The sequence below is a fragment of the Eriocheir sinensis genome, chromosome 4 (genome assembly GCF_024679095.1).
Source record: "Eriocheir sinensis breed Jianghai 21 chromosome 4, ASM2467909v1, whole genome shotgun sequence".
In the NCBI taxonomy this organism is placed as follows: domain Eukaryota; kingdom Metazoa; phylum Arthropoda; class Malacostraca; order Decapoda; family Varunidae; genus Eriocheir; species Eriocheir sinensis.
Genome location: NC_066512.1, coordinates 4,639,923 through 4,664,481, shown reverse-complemented (window position 1 = coordinate 4,664,481; position 24,559 = coordinate 4,639,923). Strand labels below are relative to the sequence as shown.

The window sequence follows — 24,559 nt, the reverse complement described above, 5'->3', positions numbered from 1 at the left end:
CCATACTGATTGATAGATAGATCAGATAGAAGATCAGAAGTTGATAGATGTTTAATAGTTTTCCGTTAATGATTGATTCAAAAGCTTTAGAGAGACAGGAAAGTAAATTTATAGGGCGGTAGTTAGAGGGATTAAAGCGGTCACCCTTCTTAGGCACAGGCTGTATTTAGGCGTACTTTCAACAAGAAGGAAAGGTGGATGTTGAAAGGTAGAGACGAAAGATTTTGACAAAGCAAAGTGTCAGCACTGAAGCACAGTTTTTAAGGACAATGCCTCCGTGTTGTCACCCTGCCTGGTCAAACTCTTTCGCCTCTGCCTGTCAACATCTACCTTTCCTTCCTGCTGGAAGTATGCCTTCATACAGCCTGTGCCTAAGAAGGGTGACCGTTCCAATCCCTCAAACTACCGTCCTATAGCTTTACTTTCTTGTCTATCTAAAGCTTTTGAATCAATCCTTAACCGGAAGATTCAAAAGCACCTTTCCACTTACGACCTTCTATCTAATCGCCAGAATGGGTTCCGCAAGGGACGTTCTACTGGTGATCTCCTTGCCTTCCTAATTGACTCTTGGTCATCCTCTCTTAGCCGTCTCGGTGAAACCTTTGCTATTGTGCTGGACATATCGAAAGCTTTTGATAGGGTCACACATCTTTGCTTTCCAAACTACCCTCCTACGGTTTCTATCCTTCTCTCTGTACCTTTATCTCCAGTTTCCTTTCTGACCGTTCTATTTCTGGTGTGGTAGACGGTCACTGTTCTTCCCCTAAACCTATTAACAGTGGTGTCCCACAGGGTTCTGTCCTATCTCCCACTCTCTTTGTTGTTCACTCATGCTCTTTTTTTCCAAAACGAACTGTCCTATCCATTCTTACGCCGATGGCTCCACTCTGCATTGCTCAACTTCTTTTAATAGAAGACCCACCCTACAGGAACTTAACGATTCAAGGCTGGAGGCAACAGAACGCTGAGCCTCAGACTTTACTATTATTTCCGATTGGGGCAAGAGGAACCGGTGTCCTTCAACGCCTCAAAAACACAGTTTCTCCACCTATCACCTCGACTCAATCTTCCAAACAACTATCCCCTATTCTTCGACAACACTCAGCTATCACCTTCTTCGGTCTATCCTTAACTCGAAATTTCAACTGGAAACTTCATATCTCGTCTCTTACTAAATCAGCTTCCTCGAGGCTGGGCGTTTTGTACAGTCTCCGCCAGTTATCCCCCGCACAGTTGCTATCCATTTACAGGGGCCTTGTCCGCCCTCGTATGGAGTATGCATCTCATGTGTGTGTCGGGGGGGGGGGGGTCTACTCACACAGCTCTCCTTGACAGAGTAGAGTCAAAGGCTCTTCGTCTCATCAGCTCTCCTCCTCATACTGATAGTCTTCTACCTCTTAAATTCCGCCGCCATGTTGCCTCTCTTTCTATCTTCTATCGATATTTTCATGCTGACTGCGGCCCCGCTGCACACGACTTTCTACTCATGCTCATCCCTATACTGTCCAAACCCCTTATACAAGAGTCAACCAGCATCTTCACTCTTTCATCCCTCACGCTGGTAAACTCTGGAACAATCTTCCTTCATCTGTAATTTCCTCCTGCCTACGACTTGAACTCTTTCAAGAGGAGGGTATCAGGACACCTCTCCTCCCGAAATTGACCTCTCTTTTTGGACACTCCTTTGACCTCTATTCTGGAACAGTAAGTAGCGAGCTTTTTTATATATTTTTCTTTACGCTCTTGAACTGTCTCCTTAGCTGTAAAAAAAATATAAAAATAGGAGGCCCTCCATCCGGCCCATACGCCTTCTGAGGATTGAGGTTAGAGAGGGCACAGAAAACATCGCTATTATGGATAATAATAACAGGCATAGTGGAGTTAGAGGAGGGGGGTGGGGTGATTAGAAGGAATATGCCCTGAATCGTCCACAGTTGAGTTTTTAGAGAAAGTTTGAGCGAAGATTTCAGATGTGACAGCAGTACTGCCATCAGGAGTAAGAAGAGGAGGGCCAGATGAAGTGAAATTCGTGCATATATTTTTGGCTAGGGCCCAGAAGTAGCGTTTTCTATTGATGAATTTTATTATTTTGGGAAATTGAGGAACAAATTTGGCATGATTACAGGCAGATGTAAAGGTCATGATTAGCGGGAGTGCGAAGGCTCAGGTACCTTTTGTGAACCGCCTCCCTATCTGTTATAACACGAGAACAAACATGGTTAAACCAAGGCTTGTTAGCATGAGGGGTAGATAAAAAAGTGGAATGTGTGCCTCCATTCCATGTGCCTCAGTAATGCGCTAGGCACACACACAGGGGTCTCTCTCCTGGATGCAGTAATCACTCCACGGTAAATCAGAAAAGTACATCCTCAGGTCTTCCCACAGAGCTGAAGCGAAATGCCAGAAGCACCGTCTCTTCGGTGGGTTCAGAGGCTGTCCAGGAGCGATAAGACTGAAATAAGGTTGTGATCGGAGGTGAGAACAGTTTGACAGAGTAAGTCGAAGCCTAAGTTTGAGGCTTGGAAAAGGCCAGAAATGTTAGGCGAGTCTCCAAGGCAGTGTAGGGTATTGAACCAACTGGTCAAGATCATTGAGGAGAGCTAAGTTGTTGGCTTGTTTACCAGGCTAGTCAGTGAAAGAAGATGAAAGCCAAAGCTGGTGGTGAACATAGAAATTCCCTAAGTTGGAGATTTCAGCAAAGGGAAAGTGAGACAAGATGTGTTCCACTTTGGAATTTAAACAGTCTAATATTACATAGTTGGTAGTGTAAGGTGAGAGATAAACAACATAAATACATTTAGTAATATAACACACACACACACACACACACACACCACTATTAAGCTATACTGAGGTTGCACACACACACACACACACACATACACACACACACAGATTCCTCCCCTCCCCCACACCACTATTAAGCTATACTGAGCTTGCATTACTAACCAAAGGTGAGAAAGGTTTAATGAAGCCCGAGATGTCTGACTCCAAAACCGGCCGTTTGTAACTCGCCGAGTGCTCCTCGATGTAAAGAAAATCACTGAAGTCAAATGCCATGGCTCTCTTCAGGGACATGATTAGCATCGTCGTCACATCTGTTTCCTGTAAAAAAAGAATTGGACGATGTAATTATGTGAAATGTATACGAAACGTCTTATCAGGCGCATCCCACACAACTGTTATGCCGTTTGTGACGTGGGCGATTATATATGAAGTGGCTCATGTTGGCCAATATTGATCAGGTAGTGCAGAAAAAAAATGTGACCCCAATTAGTGCCACCAGTACCGGAAAGCTCAACGAAATCTGGAAGAATGTTCAGATAAAATTTGTAACAGCTGGGTTTTGATTTTGTCACTACTATAACTGGTGGACACATTGTCAACGTCAAGCTTTTCTGTGAAAATAAAACAGGGTAAAATGAATATTCAATGTGTGAAAATTTTCCCTTTTTAACCATCTTGGGTAGGCAGGCGTTAGCGTGCGGGACCCACATTCACCGCGTGATGGACGACGCGGGTTCGAATCACCTGCTACCACCTGGGATTTTTCAGTCACCGCCGAAAGGCTTAAGACAACCCACATGTTGTACTGAAGACCACCCATCAACCCGAACTCTAGAGGAAACCGTCCAAGTGAATCAAGAACGAGCTCCGGGGGGCAACATGAGCCAAGAAAAGATGGCGTCACTATAAAACACTTGCCTGCGCCATGACGGGCTGGGGTCGACTACCATCTGGGCCCGTCAAGAAAGACTACCGGCGCTATAGGCTGACACGTAAAAAAAAAAAAAAAAGCTGGATTTTCATGCTCTTTAATACCGCAAACTTCTTAAGAATTTCTACACTCATTTCCTCAGAAAAAAAAAACTTTCATAGTCCCATCTTCCTGTGAGAATAATGAATAAATGTAATTGCCTGATACTGTACCATCTAGAACTAGGCAAACGATAAAAAAAAATGGCGTACAAATTAACTCACAGTCCTCCTTCCAACGAACATAAAAAATACCGATGTTAGAGCGGCACAATAAAAAAGTGCTCCAGATATTTTTTTTTTCAAGTGATGCAGGTATGCAGAATGGTTGCTGGTGCTCTGTCGCCCGTCGTTGTGCTCGGCTGCAACACCTAGGGCCTGCTCGCTCCCAGATCAGGCCGGTCAAGCAGCACTGCTCCCACACACTGATAACCCCAACCACCCTGAGCTCGTCCCTCTCAAACCCGACTCCTCTGCTTGGGCGTCAGGGCTTCAGGCAGCTTGGCAGTTCTCTTCCTTCTCCCTCGCCACTTTGCCGGCGGCACCACCTCACCTCCTGTCTGAAGCAACTCCTTCTCCCCCCCCACCCCCCCACCCCCCCAGGTGTCCCAGCTGCTGACGTCACAACTGCCTGGGTAAGTCTGGGAGGGTACACGAACACACGCACACACACTCGTTACACTGACGTCACAACTGCCTGTTTAAGACAGGATAGAACACACACACACACACACACACACACACACACACACACACACACACACACGGTCGTTGCAGTTAGTATGGCTGATGCTTTGCTTCATGAGTCTACCGTTACCGCCGTGGAGTACTGTGACAACTGTGACTATCCTCAGTTTAATGTATGTAACTGCTATGATGTTAAAGATTACGTACTTCAGCACGTAACCCTTGACTACGACCAAAAGATCACACAAAATGAATGCCTATCAGGAAGAAGGTTCAAGGGCAGCTAACCTTCCACCATCTATTGCATAGGGTAGTGAAAATCATTTCGGCTAATGGGCCACTGAGGATATCCTTGCATTCTTTCAAGACAAACGGAAATATATATGTTGCACCTGACGATTTATTATTATTTAACCTAACAATCCCATATTGAACCACCTACTTAGCAATGCTCACATCCCTCAGGTTATCATTATTCTCGCACCACTAAATATCTAGTTTAATTTTCGGCATCTTAGTCAGGCACCTTCCATACGGAGATTCGTATGGCTAATTTTTATCCTTGGCATGTTTCCTTTGTATAAGAAAATAAAAGGAAGAACTTACATTCCGATGTGTCACCCCCATTACACCCGTCCACGTGCCATTTGGTAGTTCGATCCCCGCCTCGTTTGTTGGCTCCGCGATGTACTGGACGCTGGGTGGACAGATTCATGTTACTCTACTACTGAGGTAAACCTAATAGTAATTTAATCTCATTTGTCAAAAAGAGCGGTAATCTCTCTCTCTCTCTCTCTCTCTCTCTCTCTCTCTCTCTCTCTCTCTCTCTCTCTCTCTCTCTCTCTCTCCGTCAAGCGGCAAATTTCCATGCTGGATCCAAGATTATCCTTTAAGAAGAGAGTTATCAAATGCTCTAATTCACTTAAATCTCATACTTATTGACCGTCATGCTACTCCGTACATAAAAAAATATGGTAATAGGAAATTTTTTTTTATACTGCTTACCATCGACCAAGCTTCTTTCCCACAGTCTCAAAAAACTCCACAAGAGTACCGCTGACGACAGGATGCGTTCCGTTGCCAGTGACGATCATGTGCGGCATGAACTGTGAATAAATGAAAATAGGATATAATTAACAACTTCATGTCCCATATGTGATCCTATGGCCTGCCACCCGCCTACATGTTTTTTTTCATGTGTTATTCCTCAGTATACTGTTATATTTCTATTTACATTGATCTTCGAATGTAATTTTATTTTCGCATCTCATTGTGTAAACTACTGTCTAGTACAATGTTATCAGCGACAGCTACATTAATGCCAATGTGATGTCACCACAGCCCTTTACTCGACTGGTCAGACTGTCAAATTCATAACACAGAACACTTTAAGAAGTTACGGACCGGGGAATAACTAAGACATGGATGAATTCTAACACTAATCTTGAATCAAGAAGTGACACACGTGTGTGTGTGTGTGTGTGTGTGTGTGTGTGTGTGTGTGTGTGTGTGTGTGTGTGATTGTTGCTTGATGGGTAATTAACTTTTTTGTTATTTACTTATTTTTTTATTATTGTTTTAGCTTTTTCAGTTATTAGGATCCTAAAACAAGCATACTGTTCATTCAACCATACATACATACATGCATTGCACATATTGTTAGTCTAGCACAAACCTATGTTAGTAGGAAAGGGGACATGGGGAAAGTTGTTTATATATATTCGTAAAATGTACATTTATATTATTGGCACATAACTATGTACACCATTTATACAAACATCCATTACTCTCAGTCCTACTCAAGCTTACTATAATCAATTTAAGCACCACTAAATAACATGAAGTAAATCATAACTCGCTGATCAAGTTGATCTCTTTCAGGAAAGTCTTCAGCCTATCTGTCACATTCGGATGACACGTCCCCGAGTAAGGAGGAGAGGATGAGGGGCACGTCCATCTTCTCGCAGTAATCCACGAGAGGAAGCGTTCGATTGCATGGTTATTAACACTATTGTGGCGGGAAAGTGCCGTTGATATGCGATCTAAGGTGGTTGAGGAGGGTGAAACCCACCCAAGATGTGCGAGGACCACCTCCTCCCGTCGCGACAACAGAAGTAGCCCACTGGTCTGGGATGGGCTTGATAGCGGTGAGTTGTAGGTTTGTCCATTGTGTTTGCCACAGAAAACTTAGGCTGGGGTCACACATCCACGATTTTGAACCGCGACGGATTTTGACGTTTGAATTTTCCAAATCGTGGTCCATCTTTATGAAAATTGGCCGATGGCTCGCGATATGTTTACAATCGTGTAACATCGGTAGGATATAAGGACTGAATTACGACTCAATTACGACGTTATGCTCTCGTCGTAATTGGGTTGTAATTCAGTCGTAGTGAACCCTGACCAGTCTTGAAAGTATGGCCAAGATGTATTACGACGTTACAAGACCAATCCCGATCGGCGTAAATCGATCGGGAATTGCAAACGATGTGATTACGACGGATTAAGACATGTCATGGAAACGTGTCCACAACAGACAGCGTTGGAGTAAGCGACTGTCCCTTCTCCTTCAGTACGGCCAGTTTGCGAGCTGTGTTCGTAAATTCATTCAAGCCTCGGTTGCATTGGAAAGGATTCTGTTGGAGCCATACCCCTAGCTCCTTCTCCATGTTCTCGTCCAAGATTACCTGCTTCCTCTTCCTCTTCTTCACCATCACTGTCCTCGTCATCACCTCTTTTTCACCATCACTGTCCTCGGTATCGGTTGATGTTTATTGCGGTTCCTCCTCCTCCTCCACATCTACCTCGCCTTCATTCTCCACCTCCACCTCCTGTCTTTTACACACCTCCGGCATCTCTAATTCAGTATCTCCCAATAATAAAGTAGGGCTGCTTCCTGTAGCAGGGACATATGCAGGAAGGCTAGGCTCAGATATAGGGTTGGGATGGATAGGCTCAGATGTAGGGGTGGCAGGTGGTGGCATGGGTGATGATGTAGCAGGGCTTGAAGCACCCTCCTCCTGACGAGGGTAATAAGTCTTGATTTTCTTTGCCCCAGCTTTCTTGTCCTTCCTTTCCTTCACCATTTTGAAGCGAAGTGTAGGTATCTTGTTCTTGAAATATAACAAAAAAAAGTGCAAAGACGGTGACGGTGGACAAATGCTTGGACAAGACGTGATCGCTGTGTGAATCTTGACTGGCCGTGGTCCGTGACTCCGTCGCAGGGTGGCGTGATGCGGCGTTGCTACATCGATACAACGGTTTTTGTGATGCCGGTGATGCCAGACCGCACACGATTTTTCGTAAATAATAACGATGGTCGCCATATAATCTTTATCGTACCAAGATGAACCACGACACAATTACGATTCTGTTACGATCGGGATTATCTCCCGATGAATGACAGTTGGAACAGGGAACTACGACGGTTTTGGGCGGGTGGAAGTTGTCGGGGTGTAGAGAGACGACTGACGATGCTTGGCGACGCAGTGCAGCCGCACCCCGATACACCACGTTTTGCTTCGCAATGGTCGGGAGCGAGTCATAATTCACTACACAATGCACCAATTTCAAACGTCGCTGTTCAAAATCGTGAATGTGTAACCCCAGCCTTACTGATGACTTTCCAAGGGAGAGACATGACTGCAGACCACGCTCCCTCGAGCTCCATACCCGTGTAGCCAAAATGTTAACCTGTTCATTGCCGTAGATGTATGTGGCAGTATCCAGGCACCCATACCAGCGAGAAAGAATTACCAATTACGTAGCTTATTAATGATGTTGCTCTAAATTTCATTAGTATCCGCGTGCCTAGATTCTACAACCGTAAGGGAGGACATAGAATCGGTGGATAATGTGATTATTATTTTTTTTTTTACAGCAAAGGAAACACCTCAAGGGAAAAAAAAGGAAACAATATTGAAAAAAACAGCCCGATACTCACTTCTCTTATAAAAAAAAAAAAAAGAGTTCAGAGGAGTGGCCTAAAAGGATGTCAATTTCGGGAGGAGAGGTTTCCTGATACCCTCCTCTTGAAAGAGTCGTGGGCAGGATGAAATACAGATGAAGGAAGATTGTTCCAGAGTTTACCAGCGTGAGGGATGAAAGAGTGAAGATGCTAGTTAACTCGTGCGTAAGGGATTTGGACAGTAAATGGATGAGCTTTAGAGTTAAGTATATAGTTTTGGAAGTGGAGTTGGAACTGGAGTTAAGTGTATAGTTTTGGGAATTATTAATTGCAGAAAAGTTCCGCAGAAAATACCGATGTATAGGAAGGCAAGCGGAATTTCAAGGAAAACACTCGCACCCACACATTCTTTCATTTTAGAGTCGTCGGTGTAGAGGTGGATGTGGTTGGGGTAGCCGTTGGTCAGCTGCAGGAAACGTTGCTTTTTGTAAAGGGGAACCAGGTCGTGATGATGAAAGTGGTGGTGAGGTGTGGCTAGTGTTTCCACCTTAAGCTCAGAAAAATAAGGAACGTAACATCTCACTCTCCAATACGGAACGGATCCATACGAGTATTTTAAGGAACGGGTGGCAGGCAACCTTCAAATTTCTCTAGCCTGCCATGACTGGCAGCCGCTGCCCGCTGCTGGTGTACGTCGCATACTCTACACGTATTTTAGGATGACCCTTGACAAATACATAATTTAACGGACTGGTTTTGTGATTGACAGAAGAATACGCTCTATATAATTTTAAGATACTAAATTTTACCTGTTTGACCATTCAGGCAGTCAAATACGAAACAAATGGCGTTCCGTATTGGTTTAAAACGGAACGCAGCATTTCACTCTCGAATACGGAACGATTCCGTATTTTAAGAAACGGGTGGCATCCCTAGGTGTGGCGCTTCCCATGGTGCGACTATCGGCCCGACAATATTATCAGATTGCTTTATGTCCATCCACGTCTCTTCGCAGGTATGGTACATTCGCACTGCTCGCACTGCTATAGGGGAAAGGGGGAGGCAAGGCGAGGAGTAGAATGAGGTATATTCAGAGTTGCTAGCCAGCGGGTGTGAGGTCACAGGGCCCACGAAGCCCGAACCATTCCTCCAGTTATCGCAAACTACCTATCTTTCTCTGAGGTTTGTAACAACTACACTCCAATACAACAAGCTCTACTGCTGTTAACAAAAATTCAGTTGATCACTCTTGCTGCCTCACCTTTTGGTAAACAAGAGAAAACAAATAACCGATGCAAGGCTCTCCCCTTCAAAAATCCCTCCCTCCTGAATGAATGAATGAAGCATAACTGAACGTTCCCCCCAAATTATGTTTGTATTACAATTCTTGCTGACCATCTGCCCCGGGTGTATCAGTCTCGCCTCTTACGGAATTTATCAAAAATACTTAAGAATTTAAGCATCTCGACAACCCGCCCCCTTCAACACAAGGATGGCCAGGTGTTTGGGTCCGCTTCCAGCATATTACACTCCGCCTTCAAATTACTGCTGCATTTTGTTTGGGGTGGTCCAAAACCTTGGGTGAATGGCTGCCATTATGAATAGGGTGGGCAGGTCAATGGCGATGGCGTTCAAGACCAGAGGCTGAGGGCGGAGCGTTACACTGGAAGCCGAAGCCAGTGTCCCCCATAAAGATCAAGCAATGGATTCCACGGCTTATGTCGAGATACTTGACTCCCCAATGTCCCTGAAAATCTCCGTCAAAGGCGAGACTGATACACCCAAAGCAGGTACCCAGCAAATATTGTAATCTATTTTTTTTTTAATTGATTTCGCAAGACTCCCAGGCAAGAAAGACTTTTAAAGAGAACCCCACATCGGTCATTCATTTTCTCTCGTTCACATATAAACAAAACAACGAGAACGATCAACTACGTTTTCGTTAACAACAGCATCACCTAGTGTACCGAAGTGCAATTGTTACAAGCCCCATAGAAGCACAGGCAACTCACGATAGTCGGCTACACTATAAACACTTGCCTGCACCAAGACGGGCTCGGGCCGACCACCAGGCCCGTCAAGAAAGCCTATCGGTGCTATAGGCTTCGACGTAAAAAAAATAAAAATAAAAAGTTCAAGCTGCGTGGGCCCCGTGCCATGGTCACTGGTGATATCTGTTAAGAATGAATATACCCCATTGGTGTGCACTTTGCTGCCGCAGTGGAGCGCAGGCAATGTGCCCAATTGTGTTTCATCTCGCCGTCTCAAAGGCCCCTTCAGAGCTTGTTCCTAGAAATTAGTAACTTCTCTCTCTCTCTCTCTCTCTCTCTCTCTCTCTCTCTCTCTCTCTCTCTCTCTCTCTCTCTCTCTCTCTCTCTCTATCTCTCTATATATATATATATATATATATATATATATATATATATATATATATATATATATATATATATTGAAATATACTAGGCTGTTGCCTCCATGAACTCTAGACAACTCAGTATGGGCGAGGGTGTCTTTGACACTCTTACAATACAATATGGAGATGTAGTTGATGAGGCAGGCAATCCCATCATGAATGTTACTCTCTGGCATTCCCCAAACTGTCCCAAAATTTGGCTTTGTAGGTGTTAAATGCTTAACGGATATGATGGCAAGTCTTCATGGAGACTTGCCATCATATCCGTTCTCCAGAGATCATGGAGGCAACAGCCTCGAGTTCTTCGGTAAACTTGGGAGGTGATTGAAGAGGGCCACCACCAGTCTTTTTCACCTTTAGCGTGTAAGCTCCCCCTAACATCACTACCCACGAATTTTTCTAAACTTTTTTTTAATGTGTTTATCTTATTGACTTTCATAACATGAAGACCAGGCCTGTTCCACTCATTTTCCTGTTGGTAAAGTATTTTTTTGCCTATGTCCCTGTTGAATCAGAATTTATCAAATTTAAATCCATTATTACATGTCCTACCCAGCTCTCTTACCATCAGAACCTTATAAATGCCCCCCTTATTAAAGCCCTTTATCCATTTATAAAGTTCGATCAAGTCTCCTCGCACCCTTCGCCTTTCTAGAGAATGCAAGTTTAATTAATTGTTCGAGTCTCCTCATATGTCAAACAGTCGTGAATCTTTGTCACCCTTCACTGTACCGATTCTAACATTTTGATACACATTCTATAATCATGAAGGTGACCAGAAAAAAAACACATACTCATGATAAGATCTAAATAATGCTAAATATAGCTTGATGCCATCAACACTTGTTGCTTTATCTCCTTGAAATGAATTCCAGTACCATATTTGCACAATATCTAGCCTGGGTGCATTGTGCTCTTGCAGTGGCGGATCTAGAATTTTTTTTTGTGGGGGGTGGCAATAGGCACTCTGCTCGCAACCGATTTTTTCGGTTGAATAGAGATTTTGAGTTCTATTCCCGGGCAGAGTGAGAGTTAAAATGGGTTTTCTCTCTTTACACCCCACCCCTGCGCCTCTGTAGCTGAGTGGTTTCTGTGACCGCCTACCACTCCTCGGGGCACCGGTTCGACTCCGATTAGGTACCTTCGGCGCACAGCCCACCCAGCTATTGCTCCTGATCATCCTTCCTTTCGGGTTGGTCGATAAACGGGTACCTGGGGAAAGTTGGGGAAGGTAAATTATGGGAATCCGGACGGCATAGGGCCAAGTGTCCCCGGGCAAGTGGATACGAGTCCACCACAGGCTCAAAAGGTCAAGGAGGAGGAAATGAGCACCGATGCAACGCGCAGCAATATCGCATGCTCCCCACTTAACCTACGAGTATTACTTTATAAGCAGACATTGTAGGCTAGTCTCTGGGTTACTAATTTTTCTCATCCCAGTCTTCCACATTGTACTTCTAAGATATGTTAGGTTACAAGAAGAGCTTTATTAACTTTTTTTGTGAAGTGAATAGTAAAAAAAAGCTGGAGGAGAAAATGTTTGCTTTTGAGTTTACTAACTCGATGTAATTTGTATTGGCAGTGCTTTGGTAAATAAGAAAAAAACAAATGAAAAATTAAATTCATTGTTGCATAAGGGGCACAAATTTTATGACAAGAGCAATGACTAAATAATATATATATATATATATATATATATATATATATATATATATATATATATATATATATATATATATATAGAGAGAGAGAGAGAGAGAGAGAGAGAGAGAGAGAGAGAGAGAGAGAGAGAGAGAGAGAGAGAGAGAGAGGGTTGATGTACAAATTACAGGATTAAGTTTCTTTTTAATTCTTTTTTGGAAATATATCAATGACAGCCGTAACAAAAGTCGGTCAGTTCACGGTGAATGCATAAATTTGCAAGCCCATCCAATTTCTCCTCACCCATAGTTGACCGTCTGCATGATTTTATATGTTTAAGTGTAGAAAAAACTTTGTTCAGCTTTAGCAGTTGAAATGGGCAAAGTGGCATAAATAAGTAATAATTTCTTTGTAACAGGACAATTTTTTGAGCACTGCTCATATGTATCAAGTACAGCATTTGGCAAGGAACTTTTAAGTACAAAAGATCAACGTGATCTCCACATTCTGAATTCAGTGACATAATCCTGTACATCATCCAGGCCCAGAACTGGATCATTTATTAAGAGGTAGTCTTTGTACATAAATAGCGACCAGCCGCAGCTCTCTTGAGCCTCTCTCTCCCCCTTGTCCAGCACCCGTCCGATACGCTTACTATAGTCCGGCAAATCTTAAGTGGCGGCTCTGACGTAGACAGCCCGCTAGACACTCGTGCTATGTCTGCAACTGACCTCGCGTACCGTGCCTCTCGCGCCCTTCTCTCTCTCTCCCCCCGTGTCTCTCTCTCTCTCTCTCACTTTAGTATAAAAACAAATATGGTTTTTATGATTGATTCTCTACCTGTGAGTGAATACAAAGAAATTTGTACAACACTTGGCAGCGTTGCCACCGCGGCGTTGTCAGCTCAAGTCAACCCAACACACCGCAGTTGCCAGTTGCTCTGCCTGCTTTAATTATCGCATTTCTGCCATTTTTTGGTGTGTGTCTGCCATCTGCCATACAATGTCAGCCATATGGCACAATTATGATAAAATATGGAGACAGACTGTACCTGTATATGTAATGCCAGGACCGTCAAGCAAATTTGATGTGAGTCATGCAGGTGAATGGTGAGGTTCCGCTTGGGCCAAGGAGTGGGGAAGGAGTGGTCGCTAAGAACATTAAAATATTACACTTTGACCTTATTTCCACACCACCCAAGGGGTAAAGAGTCTTGGTGCGTTTTTTAAAAGAGGTTTATCATTATTATTATTATTATTATTATGCATTGTCGTGCACCATACTTCCCGAATGAGAGTACACCCCCACTTTTCTCGCGCTCACACACACACACACACACACACACACACACACACACACACACACACAGAGAGAGAGAGAGAGAGAGAGAGAGAGAGAGAGAGAGAGAGAGACACACACACACACACACACACACACACACAGAGAGAGAGAAGGGTGTGAGAGGCACGGTGTGCGAGGTCAGTTGGAAACGTGGCAACAGGATCTAGCGGGCTGTCTACGTCAGAGCCGCCACTTAAGATTTGCCGGACTATAGACAAGTCAGCGAGGCGAAACTCGCAGAGCGTGAATAAACTGTGGTGTAAATATTTGTTCTGGGGGAGTATTTCACATTTGTTTTTTTTTCTTTTTAGCTTTAAACATAATTTTTATGTTAACGCGAACTAGTAGATATTCATTCTTTTATGGATTTTAATAGTAATGGTAATAATAATAATGATAATAATAATAATTATCATTATTATTATTATTAATTTCGTAATTAAAAATAATAATATTTTGGGGGGGGTACGTAAACAGGTGCCCCCCCCCCCCTCCCCCTGGATTCGCCACTGTGCTCTTGGATGGAGATCAGAGCTCACCAAGATCCCTGAATTCCTCTCACACCTTGATCTTCTTAGGAGAGTGTCATTTAACCAATAATTATGAGGGGTTGTTCCTACCTACACTCAGAGCACTGCACTTCCAGTCATTGAACTCCATCTGGCCCTTCCCTGCACATTCACGCAATCTGTCTAGTTCATACTGGAGAATACTAGCGTCCTGATCCGACTCAATTACTCTGCCGATCTATGCATCGTCAGCATTTTAGCATATGCTGCCAACTTTAACTAGTGTTATTGTTAGTATTTGTAGTATGAAATACATTATTTTCAGTGATATTTTATTTTTTTATTTTTGTTCATTTATTTATGTCATTATGAGTATGTATATAGGCTTAATGACAGGAAATGACCAAATGAAAAAGACTGTAAATTTTGATAGGAAAATATATGTGCAAAATCTTACAAGCTATTTTCATTTCTTGAACAACAGACATATAAGACAACAGACAATAAAGATCTCAAAATGTACATCACTGTGACCAGAACCACCTCACCAAAAAAAGACGGCGCCACTATAAAACAATTGCCTGCACCATGACGGGCTGGGGCCCACTACCATCCAAGCCTCTCAAGAAAGCCTAACGGCACTATAGGCTGGAACGTGTAATATATAAATATATATATATATATATATATATATATATATATATATATATATATATATATATATATATATATATATATAAAAGAGTGCCGGGGATCAAGCCTGGGCCATCTGTGTATAAATCAGGGGAGCAACTCAACTGAACTACTGAGGTCACCATGCCAAGGGCCACTTATACAGCACTATACTTGACACCCTAGCCCCCACTGTGGATATGAAGGAAGGGTGACCTCACTCACACTCGTGGTAACTGGAAACGCTTTTAATCTCTTTTAGTCAACCCATAATGCCACCTGTAGTATATATATTTACATTAGAAAAACTGCAATAATAAAGTGAAAAATCTTGTAATGTAGATCACTGAATTTTCAATGTGTTATTGCAGTTCCTCTAATATATATAGCACCGTATATGCTACTGTGGGTTGCATAAAAGTATTCACAGCTACCATGAGTGTGGGCAGAGTCACCTTTCCTGCATATCCACAGTGGGGGCTGGGATGTCAGATACAGTGGCACAGAAGTGGCCTCTGGGATCATCACCTTCTGGGGTGTTTTATAGGGCTGGTTAGGCTGTGGGACCACTGCCTCCTTAGCCCCGTCAGAGGGCAATGTTAGCGGATGTTGTTACTCTGTTGATGTGTCACCAGAGGAGGGGTTAGATCCTGTTGAGTTGCCAGGACTTCTGTAGGAAGGTCTGCATACACTTGAGGGCTTGGAAGGCAGTGTTGGGGCTGAGGGTGTCGCTGAACAGCAGGTCTTCTAGAGTTGGCCTGTGGATGTTGAGTCTGGTTAGGGATGCTTTGATGTTGGTGCGGAGGGAGTGGAATCTTGGGCATTGGAACAGGAAGTGTGTGGAACAGGCTGTGTGAGGCACCATGGGCAGTGTGTGTCTTGGACTAGACGGTGACCTTTTATATCATCGGTTGGTTTGCTGCCCTGACTCCTATCCAGAAGCCTGGGTTCCATTGCCAGCACTCAATGATGTACATTGTGACAGCCATAGACGATCTAAAAGAATATCTCAACAATGGAAGCTCTGCGAGCATTTTCAATGCCTACATCATCCTCTGCAAGTATGTCGATGTTGATGGGCTCAAGTTCTTCTGGCTTGTCAATGGGGAGTTTGTTGAGGATGGCACTATTGTGCAGGATGGCACATGCAGCCGCAATTTTTTTTGATTTTGAGAGTTCTGTTCTCATTGGCTTTGAGAGAATAGCATTTTTTTTCCAAATCCCGAACGTTCTATCGATTAGGCTCCTTGTTTTGATGTGAGAGGCATTCTAATGCCTTTCCTAATTATAAGTTCGAGGAACTCGAATGGGAGTTAGGAGGTAGCTTTTACATGCATAGCCTTGCTCAATCATACAGCCTCTATACAAGTTGTACTATTTAATTTCATCCATATTATATTTTAAGCATTTTCTTTGATGCTCTTATAATATTTTCCTCCATGGTGAAGTGGTAAGCGTGCCAAGCTACACATCCACAGACCTAGATTCGAAACTCAGTCGGTGTGCACCTCACCCAGCTGTTCATTCTTCCTCTTGGGCTAGTCAAATAAATGGGTTCCTGGGGAAACCTGTGGTAACCCACATGTTACACCTACGCTGTTTTTCGGGGTAATGGTTTCATATCTACCACAGGCTAAAGGGCTAATGTGACAGAGGTCAGCACTCAGGCCATGTGCAGCTATAGTATGTGCCCCCACCTTTACCTTACTTTCACTGAGAATGTGGATGACTGCCATATCCAACTTTTCAACCAATCAATAACCAAGCCCATAATTTTGGCAGATATTTTGAGGACTAGAAGGCATCATAGTTTCATGAGATGGGTGGGAGAAGAGGTTAGCGATCGTAGCAAGGATGTGCAGGTGGGGGAAATATTTTGTAAAAGACACTTAAAGGGGCATTTTAAGCCTGATATAAAAACATTGGAGGAGCTGTAGCCTCCTGCCCCCTGCCCCCACCCACACACACACACAGAAATCATGGCTCTGACAACTGAAACTCACGTTAGAAAAGTGTGTCAAAAGATATGTTGAAGTGAATTGTTTACATTGACCTAAATTCTATCGCTAGGAAATATGAAATAAACATTTATTCCTAAAGAACGATAATTTGACAGCAAAAAAATCACAGACATATATGAAAATATATTTTTGCATAGCTAAGAATGACTAGGGTATGGATTTGTGACTTTGGCACCTCGTATAATTTGAAAACTATCAGGGCTGTCCCTGTGTATGGTTGTGGTTCATTGGGGAATCCAAGGGAGGGCCCAGGGGGCCCGGGCCCCCCCTCCCCATGATCCTGAGCGGATGTTTTTATTTATTTATTTATTTATTCATTTATTATTTTTTTTACGTGTACGCCTATTGCGCCGGTAGGCTTTCTTGAGGGGCCTGGATGGTAGAAGGTCCCAGCCCGTCTTGACGCAGGCAAGTATTTATAGTGGCGCCATCTTCTACAGGAAAACTAGCTCAAAAGCGCACTGCGGCTATAACAACAAAACTCGCGGGACATTCCAAATTGTATGGTAAGCAATTTAGTCGGACACCAACAATCGGGCCCCCTCCAAACTTTTTTCCTGGATCCGCACCTGTTGTGGGTAAGTAAAGCCGGCGTCACACTGGACCAAATCTGGCGAGCACGAGCTTTTGCTGGCAGCTTTTGCTCCCGGGATGGCTCGCTCGCGAGCTTTTGCTCCTGCATTTAGCTCGCCGCTGGGACGGGGAGCAGCTCGGCGAGTCGCGAGCAGGCAGTCAAATGAGCTCTTTGGTGCACCGACATGTGAATAATATATATTGCCTAGTGTATTGGATCCGTATACCCATGATATTAGATAACTTATTCACATACTCGTTTGATGTTTGATAGTGTTTATAATAATTTATAATATTGTGAAAACTAATGTTGATTTTTATTTTGATTTCTGGATCCCTGACCAGGACCAAGACCGCCCAGCTGAAGTAAACACTCGCCATGACCACCTTCGCTCCTAGTTCTAGAGTGCATTGGTCCTCCGGTATTATGCATTCTTTAATATTTAGAGTCAGGGACCATCCCGAGTTGTGGTACCACAGCCATCCACATTTATTTAAGTCTACGCTGAAGAAAGTTATGATGTTATACACATCATGGGTCTCCCTCCCTTCTCTTCAGCCATGACCGAACCCAGACTCGTCTTTTCTTCTTCTGAGCTCGTTGAATAACGGCAAGTAATGCCGTCACAGCTGCACACTTAGCCGTAATGCGAAGCGTAGGTGTAGTAGGCGCCATGGTTGAGGCTTTGTTTACAATGTTGATCGTCGCTCGCCCCTCGTCCCTCGTCAGTGTGACGACAACAGTGACTTGCTCGCGAGCAAAAGCAGCCAGCAAGAGCTCGTGCTCGCCAGATTTGAGTCCAGTGTGACGTCAGCTTAACACTACATTAATCTTGCTAGCCACAGCTTGACCAGGTCTGATTAAAGTACTTGTAAAGAATGGCATTATTAAATTTTCAGACCTATGATATTTTAAGCTTACCTCTTTTCCTGGTAGAATTTGGCAATAGGTGCTGGATTTTAGATAAGGGATCCAGGGTGACTTGCTTGGAGAGCCGAAAGCGTTGAATGAACGCCTCTTCTGAGTACATTTCAAAGGGATCCCTACGGCTCCTGAACAAACGGGTTCTCCTCCTGATGGCCAAGTCTTCCCATTGTCCCAGGTGAGCCACTCTACGCAACAGGTGTCTGTAGGCTGCCATTGCTGTTTTCTCTGTAATAAAAATGACGTTCAAGTTTTGTGTCATCACCCTCATCAAGGTTTAATTTCATTTGAAGTGGAACTTAAGCAGCAAGGTCTGTCTGAATATATGCTTGAATTTAGATGGTAAATGTAATTATTCACCATAATGCTGTGAAATATTAATATTGTCCATGCTGGGGTGGGCAGGCTCAGTGATGAAGGCTGCTTCCTTGACCTAGTTCATAGTATTCACAATTCATACTTATTAAGGTTTACTGGCATCAGGCTCACTGTCGTATTACCAAAGTTAAGGTAAAGTTGGGGGCACACGCAATATCTGCGCTGCGCGTGGGCTCTCTCCGTTGCATTAGCCCTTGAGCCTGTGGTGGGAGGAGCCAATTACCCCGGGACACAGGGCCAATGTGACATCCGGGTTACCACAGTTTACCTTCCCCAGGTTTCCCCAGGTACCCATTTATCTACCAGCCCGAAGGGAAGGATGAACAGCTGGGTGAGCACCACGCTGACTCCACGGGTCGCGATTCGGACCTGGGTCCGCCGAGTAGTAGTCAACCACGCTGACCACTAGACCACGAAGACGTTGTAGTATTAGAGTGCACGAATAATAAGGTCATACATCCTGTCAAACAGCCTCACTCGAATGTAATAATACATTTTGTTGGGGCTACGGCATGGCGATAATAGGCGAGCCTCCTGTCAGCCTTCCAGCAGGTTGTATACACGCCTTATCCCGGCTATCGTGTCCTGCCACTCTAAAATCACTAAACATTTTCATTAACTTTGTATTGGGGTGCACATGTATATAGTATGCATTCTGAGTTAGCCATACTTAATTTTTTTGCAATCTTTAATATATTTTAGAGAGACCTTGTCGCACCTGTTATGCTCATATATATATATATATATATATATATATATATATATATATATATATATATATATATATATATATATATATATATATATATATATATATATATATATATATATATATATATATATAATGTAGTCCATAAGAGAGCTACGGCTCAAAGAACTAGTGGCTTTTAAAGACAATGTGTAAAAAAATAATCTATGTAACTACCTTGAGGCCAATAAATCAATAAAAAAAAAAAAACACTCATTCACAGCCGGGAAAATGCTCTTGGTCTTACCTGTATATGGATGATGAATTATAGTAATGGCGGCAGGCTTCCTCTCCCGCGTGACGCCTGGCCGAGGAGGAGCTTGTCGTCACGGCGCTATATTCTTGTAAAACGCGGAACGGGTAGTGTTGTCGGATACACACTAGTGTTCTGTCTAATAGGGTATTTTTTCGCGAAATTTCATTGTATAATTTATTGTATTTTTTTATATTTTGTCTAAATTCTGCTAACAATTAAAGTCACGATTTCGACGAAGACACGGGGGTACCCTTGTCCTCGACATTGTTCCAGTATTTTAGCGTACATCTCATCTACTTTCAATACCGCCGTGCTTTCATGGGAAGTAACTTGTCCTCGACCTTCCGTCTAGCAATACCACCCTAACTGTCGTAAGATTTATCGGACTATACAGAGGCATAAGGGTTGTGGAGATGAAAGGGCTAGGAGGGCAGGCTGAGAGTCACATTCGCTACATCATTCAGTTGTCGCTGGACTAAGAGACTAACGGCCCTCAGGATTCCGTGTAACTCTCAGCGAGAGCGCGTCGCATCTCCTCGTCAGCTATGTCCATATAATCCTCCCCAATCTCATTTGTAATTTTGTACTTTGATAATTCAGTAAAAGACGCTTCACTGTATGACTTAACATATTTTGTAGTAGTATTTGTGCCTCAAACTCAAACTAGAACGTTTAGAACTTTAACGGCAAAAAACACGTACTTTTTCGTTTGACTCACTTTATTCAATATCTCCGCTGCCTTTTCTGGTGAAGATGTAGCTTGCGCTCATATTTTTACGGCAGCAAATTTTCCTTCTTGTCGCAATATCATCTGAGTAGCATAAGCCAACTCCTCATTTGAATTGTGTTGTCTAATGTGTTCGGTTTTCCTTCGTGTCGAATTGGCATTATCATTACGTCCGCCAGCGAAGTTGGGAGGTTATATTTTCGGTCCGGTCAGTATGTTTATTTGTTTGTTTATTTGTTCGTTTAGTCTCCCGTGCACAATTTTGCAGATATCTTAACCAATTTTTCAGGGAAACTTTCTGTCCATCCAGAACAGAACCAATTAAATTTTTTATATCAAAGGTCAAAGGTCAAGGTCAAAGTCACACAAAACGTCATATTGGCCATAACTTCGGTTCTCGTCATCGTAGAGCCTTCAAACTTGGTTCATATTTTAGCTCATGGAAAGACGCACTTTTCATGGCCTTAACCTTGACCCTTGACCTTGACCTCGAAAAGTTCGCCCAAAGTCAAAGTTTAAAAAAATAGAATTTCATCAAATTTCGAAACAAATGCTTCCATATGATGCACCTTGCATGGCCTTGACCTTGACCTTTGACCTTGACCTCAAAAAGTTCGCCCAAGGTCAAAGTTTAAAAAAAATAGAATTTCATCAAATTTCGAAAGAAATGTCTCCATATGATGCATAGGCTCACAGTTGATGCCCATACCAATTTTCAGAACGATCTTTGGCGGAGGTGTGCACTCTCCGTGTCCTATGCGTCTAGTTAATGAATGGAATTGGAAGAAATTTTGTCGATCAACAGCGAGTCGTGAGGGTAAATATAAAATATTTCGGTTCAGGTTCTTTTATCTGCCATTTTAAGGCATTACTCATAATGACTTTACAAAGTCATGTGTATCATATGTATACAGCCATTATTTCGTTTATTTATTTACTCCCAACTGACTCGTTATTTTCGAGTTGCACACATTAATACAACTATTTAACTTGGTAGATAACTAATTATATACCGATAGTATTTGCTAATGATTTTCATATAATTTTTTTTCTCGAGGAATGAGGATATCTGACTACTGTGCGTCGGGAGGGGAGTGTCGGGTCGCAATGGGGAGCGCGAAATAGTCGTCCATGCTAAACTTCCAGGACGAGAGTCGACAAGGATCTAGACCAGTGGTTCCCAATCTTTTTTTGTCCCATTCCCCCGTTTCCAGTCACTTTTTCACCTGTGGACCCCTAAAACGCCGCGGGCCACTCATGACCATCCCAATGGGCAAATTTGTCACGTGTTGCGTGAGCTTGACATCTCTGTTACCGTTAGCTAATGTAGAACAATTCTAGCATTTAAGCATTCAGTTTTAAGGACAGTGTACAGTAGTATGAATATTATTCGGAGCTGCATGTCTCCTAATTCCAGTATAATAAATTTAAAAAATAATTATAATCTCTATGGACCTCTTGAATTTCTTCCTTAGGGTCCATGGACTCCTGATTAGGAACCACTGTTCTAGACCAACGGTCATTTCCGATTAAGGTCAAGGGAGGTCGGGGACAGTCTTGGGTTGTCCTGAAAGTCGCGAAGACTGTCGGGGCCATTTTTTAAAATTTTGACAGTTACCTATCGGCACAATCGTCGTTGCCGACTATTTAAGAATAATGAGGGACTGTCGTGACGACGCTGCAGTCCTCGTCTAATGAAAGACGTTCGTGACAACTGTCTGCGGGATACTGACTGCCGACAAGTTAGCAGTATGTCCAAAACTAAATATTTTTGATTCGTCGACCGTCCGCCTACCACTTGGTAGTGTCGGCCAACCAATTTTTATCTCTTGGTGTGTAATCCTATTGCACAGCACGCACGCACTCCTGCTGCTTCTTCCGGGGTTTGAATGACACAACGGTAAGTCACTGCCCATTATATATACCTCAGGACCCATGAAAAGAAGAGTGCTGGGCAGATGTCTACGGGCAAAATATCTTTTTTAAATTCTGAACAGAATTCGCAATTGGGAAGACCGTAGGTCGGCTAATCCCTTGGCAACTGTTGGCCAGTTGGTCGACCAACCAGTTCACAGACAGTCTTGCTGTGAATCGGGGACCATCTGCAAGAATGTCATCAAGACCGTCTGCAACTATTGACCAGTCGGTCGGAAGAATCGTGGTTGTAGATTGACCGTTGAGACTTGTCTTGAGACTCGTTGCCAGCATGTCGCCGACATGCTGGCAGCTAGTAGGTAGAATGTCCCAGACAGGCGACGACCGTCGGCACTCATACTAACCGACACCAAGAACCCCCTCAAAATAATAGAAAAAAAAACTTGGAGCGTGAGAGCAGGCTTGTCAAATCCAAAGGCCGTTGAGCTGTCGTGGCTCAGAGTCGGCACAGTGCGAAGGAAACTTAAGACGACAAGGCTGAGAACTCGGTGTGATATTGAGAAGCTTGGCCTGTTTCAAATTTCATGGTAGTGTGGTCAAGAAAAGATCTGAATAAATGCAACATAAAAAGTAGATTTTCGGATATATTCAATTGCCTAAACCATGCTTTAAATCAAAACGATAATCTGTGACGGAATACAAATGATAAAATCCGGAGAGAGAATACAATAACTGTGCACAGGTTGTGTAGAATCGACTCCTTGGAGTGTTCGCACAATGATTCGTCTGTCATATTAATTAATAGTGTAATAATTTTGCAGTCAGTAATATAGACATAATTTATGTCAACATTATTTATTAGTCATTAGCAATATTTACTGTTTAGATCTTAGATAACATTTACGCTCCGATCCCTGGCACGCTGATTTCATCACTCACTTTAAATTTCAAGTTCAAACACTATACATGGGGCTGGTGACAGAAGACAGCCGTTCGCTGACCAGTTCACGACATTCTTCACCCGTCCGCACCTATACTACCTATCGACGCTTGCATAACATAATATACTCGACAAGCTGAGCAACATCACCTAATACGGTTTATATTACATTTTGTACTATTGCTCAGTAAAACCACCTTTCACTGCATATTGGAAAATATTTACATTAATCATTATTTTTTTATTGCTATGATTATTCGACGATTATGAATACTTTGCCTAAGTATTCGGAAACTAATGAAAATACTTTGATTTCTAAAAACAATAATTCAAATATAATTAAACTTAAATACTGTATTGAGATGTATTTGAATACGAATATTTTATCCCTGGAGTGAAACTCAGTGACAATGGAAGTTGCGGCGCCGAGGGTTGTCTCCCGACGCGGTTCCAAAACCATGCCTTTGACATAGTGGCTTCCCCGAGCTGACCTCCCACTGACAAGACCTGCAAACACTGTCCTTATCTGTTGTTGTTCCTTATTCATACAAAAATGTAAACAGTGCAAAGCAACCTTACCATGATACACCCCACACGGATGCAGGCCTCGACACCGCCTACCGTCATGGCTGCAAGATGCGTCGGTCAGCAGTGGACAGGCGCCTCTCATACACTGAATAGTTAACTCGCAGCGGTAGTCTTTTAGCCTCCACGCCCTTCTTCCTCCAAGAGGAGTTTACTATATTTATTCATAGTGATTCCCACCGCAATATGTCACTTGTTTGAAATGTCAGCCTACCTATCAGATCAGATGATCTAAGTAATTTAAACCAGTGCCTTTTTTCGCATTTGGGAAGGGCTGCAGGAGCTTACATAAATTTGAGCGAGAAAAAGTAAACAGCATAAATGGTTCAGAATCTAGGGATCCAACGCCAACCCCTTCAGGGAGTTATTACCATTAACACAGTTGATACTACAATAAAAACAAATTACACAAACACACACACACACACACACATATATATATATATATATATATATATATATATATATATATATATATATATATATATATATATATATATATATATATATATATCAATCATTCAGTCAATGGGGGCATACGCCGGGGGGCGCGTCGCCTCGCCCACTCTACGACGCCAAGCCCGGGGGTCCCTCCGGGCGAGTCT

At 43.0% G+C, this 24,559-nt stretch overlaps 1 protein-coding gene across 1 annotated transcript; it reads right to left on the bottom strand.

Annotated features, from left to right (window-relative positions):
* Positions 1-2,925: 2,925 nt before the first annotated feature.
* On the bottom strand, positions 2,926-24,087 carry LOC126982144 (uncharacterized). The gene is made up of 4 exons (XM_050833994.1): positions 23,949-24,087; positions 5,449-5,549; positions 5,050-5,140; positions 2,926-3,105 (listed from the first exon to the last, which is right to left on the bottom strand). The coding sequence occupies exons 1-4, from the start codon at positions 23,994-23,996 to the stop codon at positions 2,926-2,928; spliced, it is 420 nt and encodes a 139-aa protein (XP_050689951.1). The 5' UTR covers positions 23,997-24,087.
* Positions 24,088-24,559: the final 472 nt, after the last annotated feature.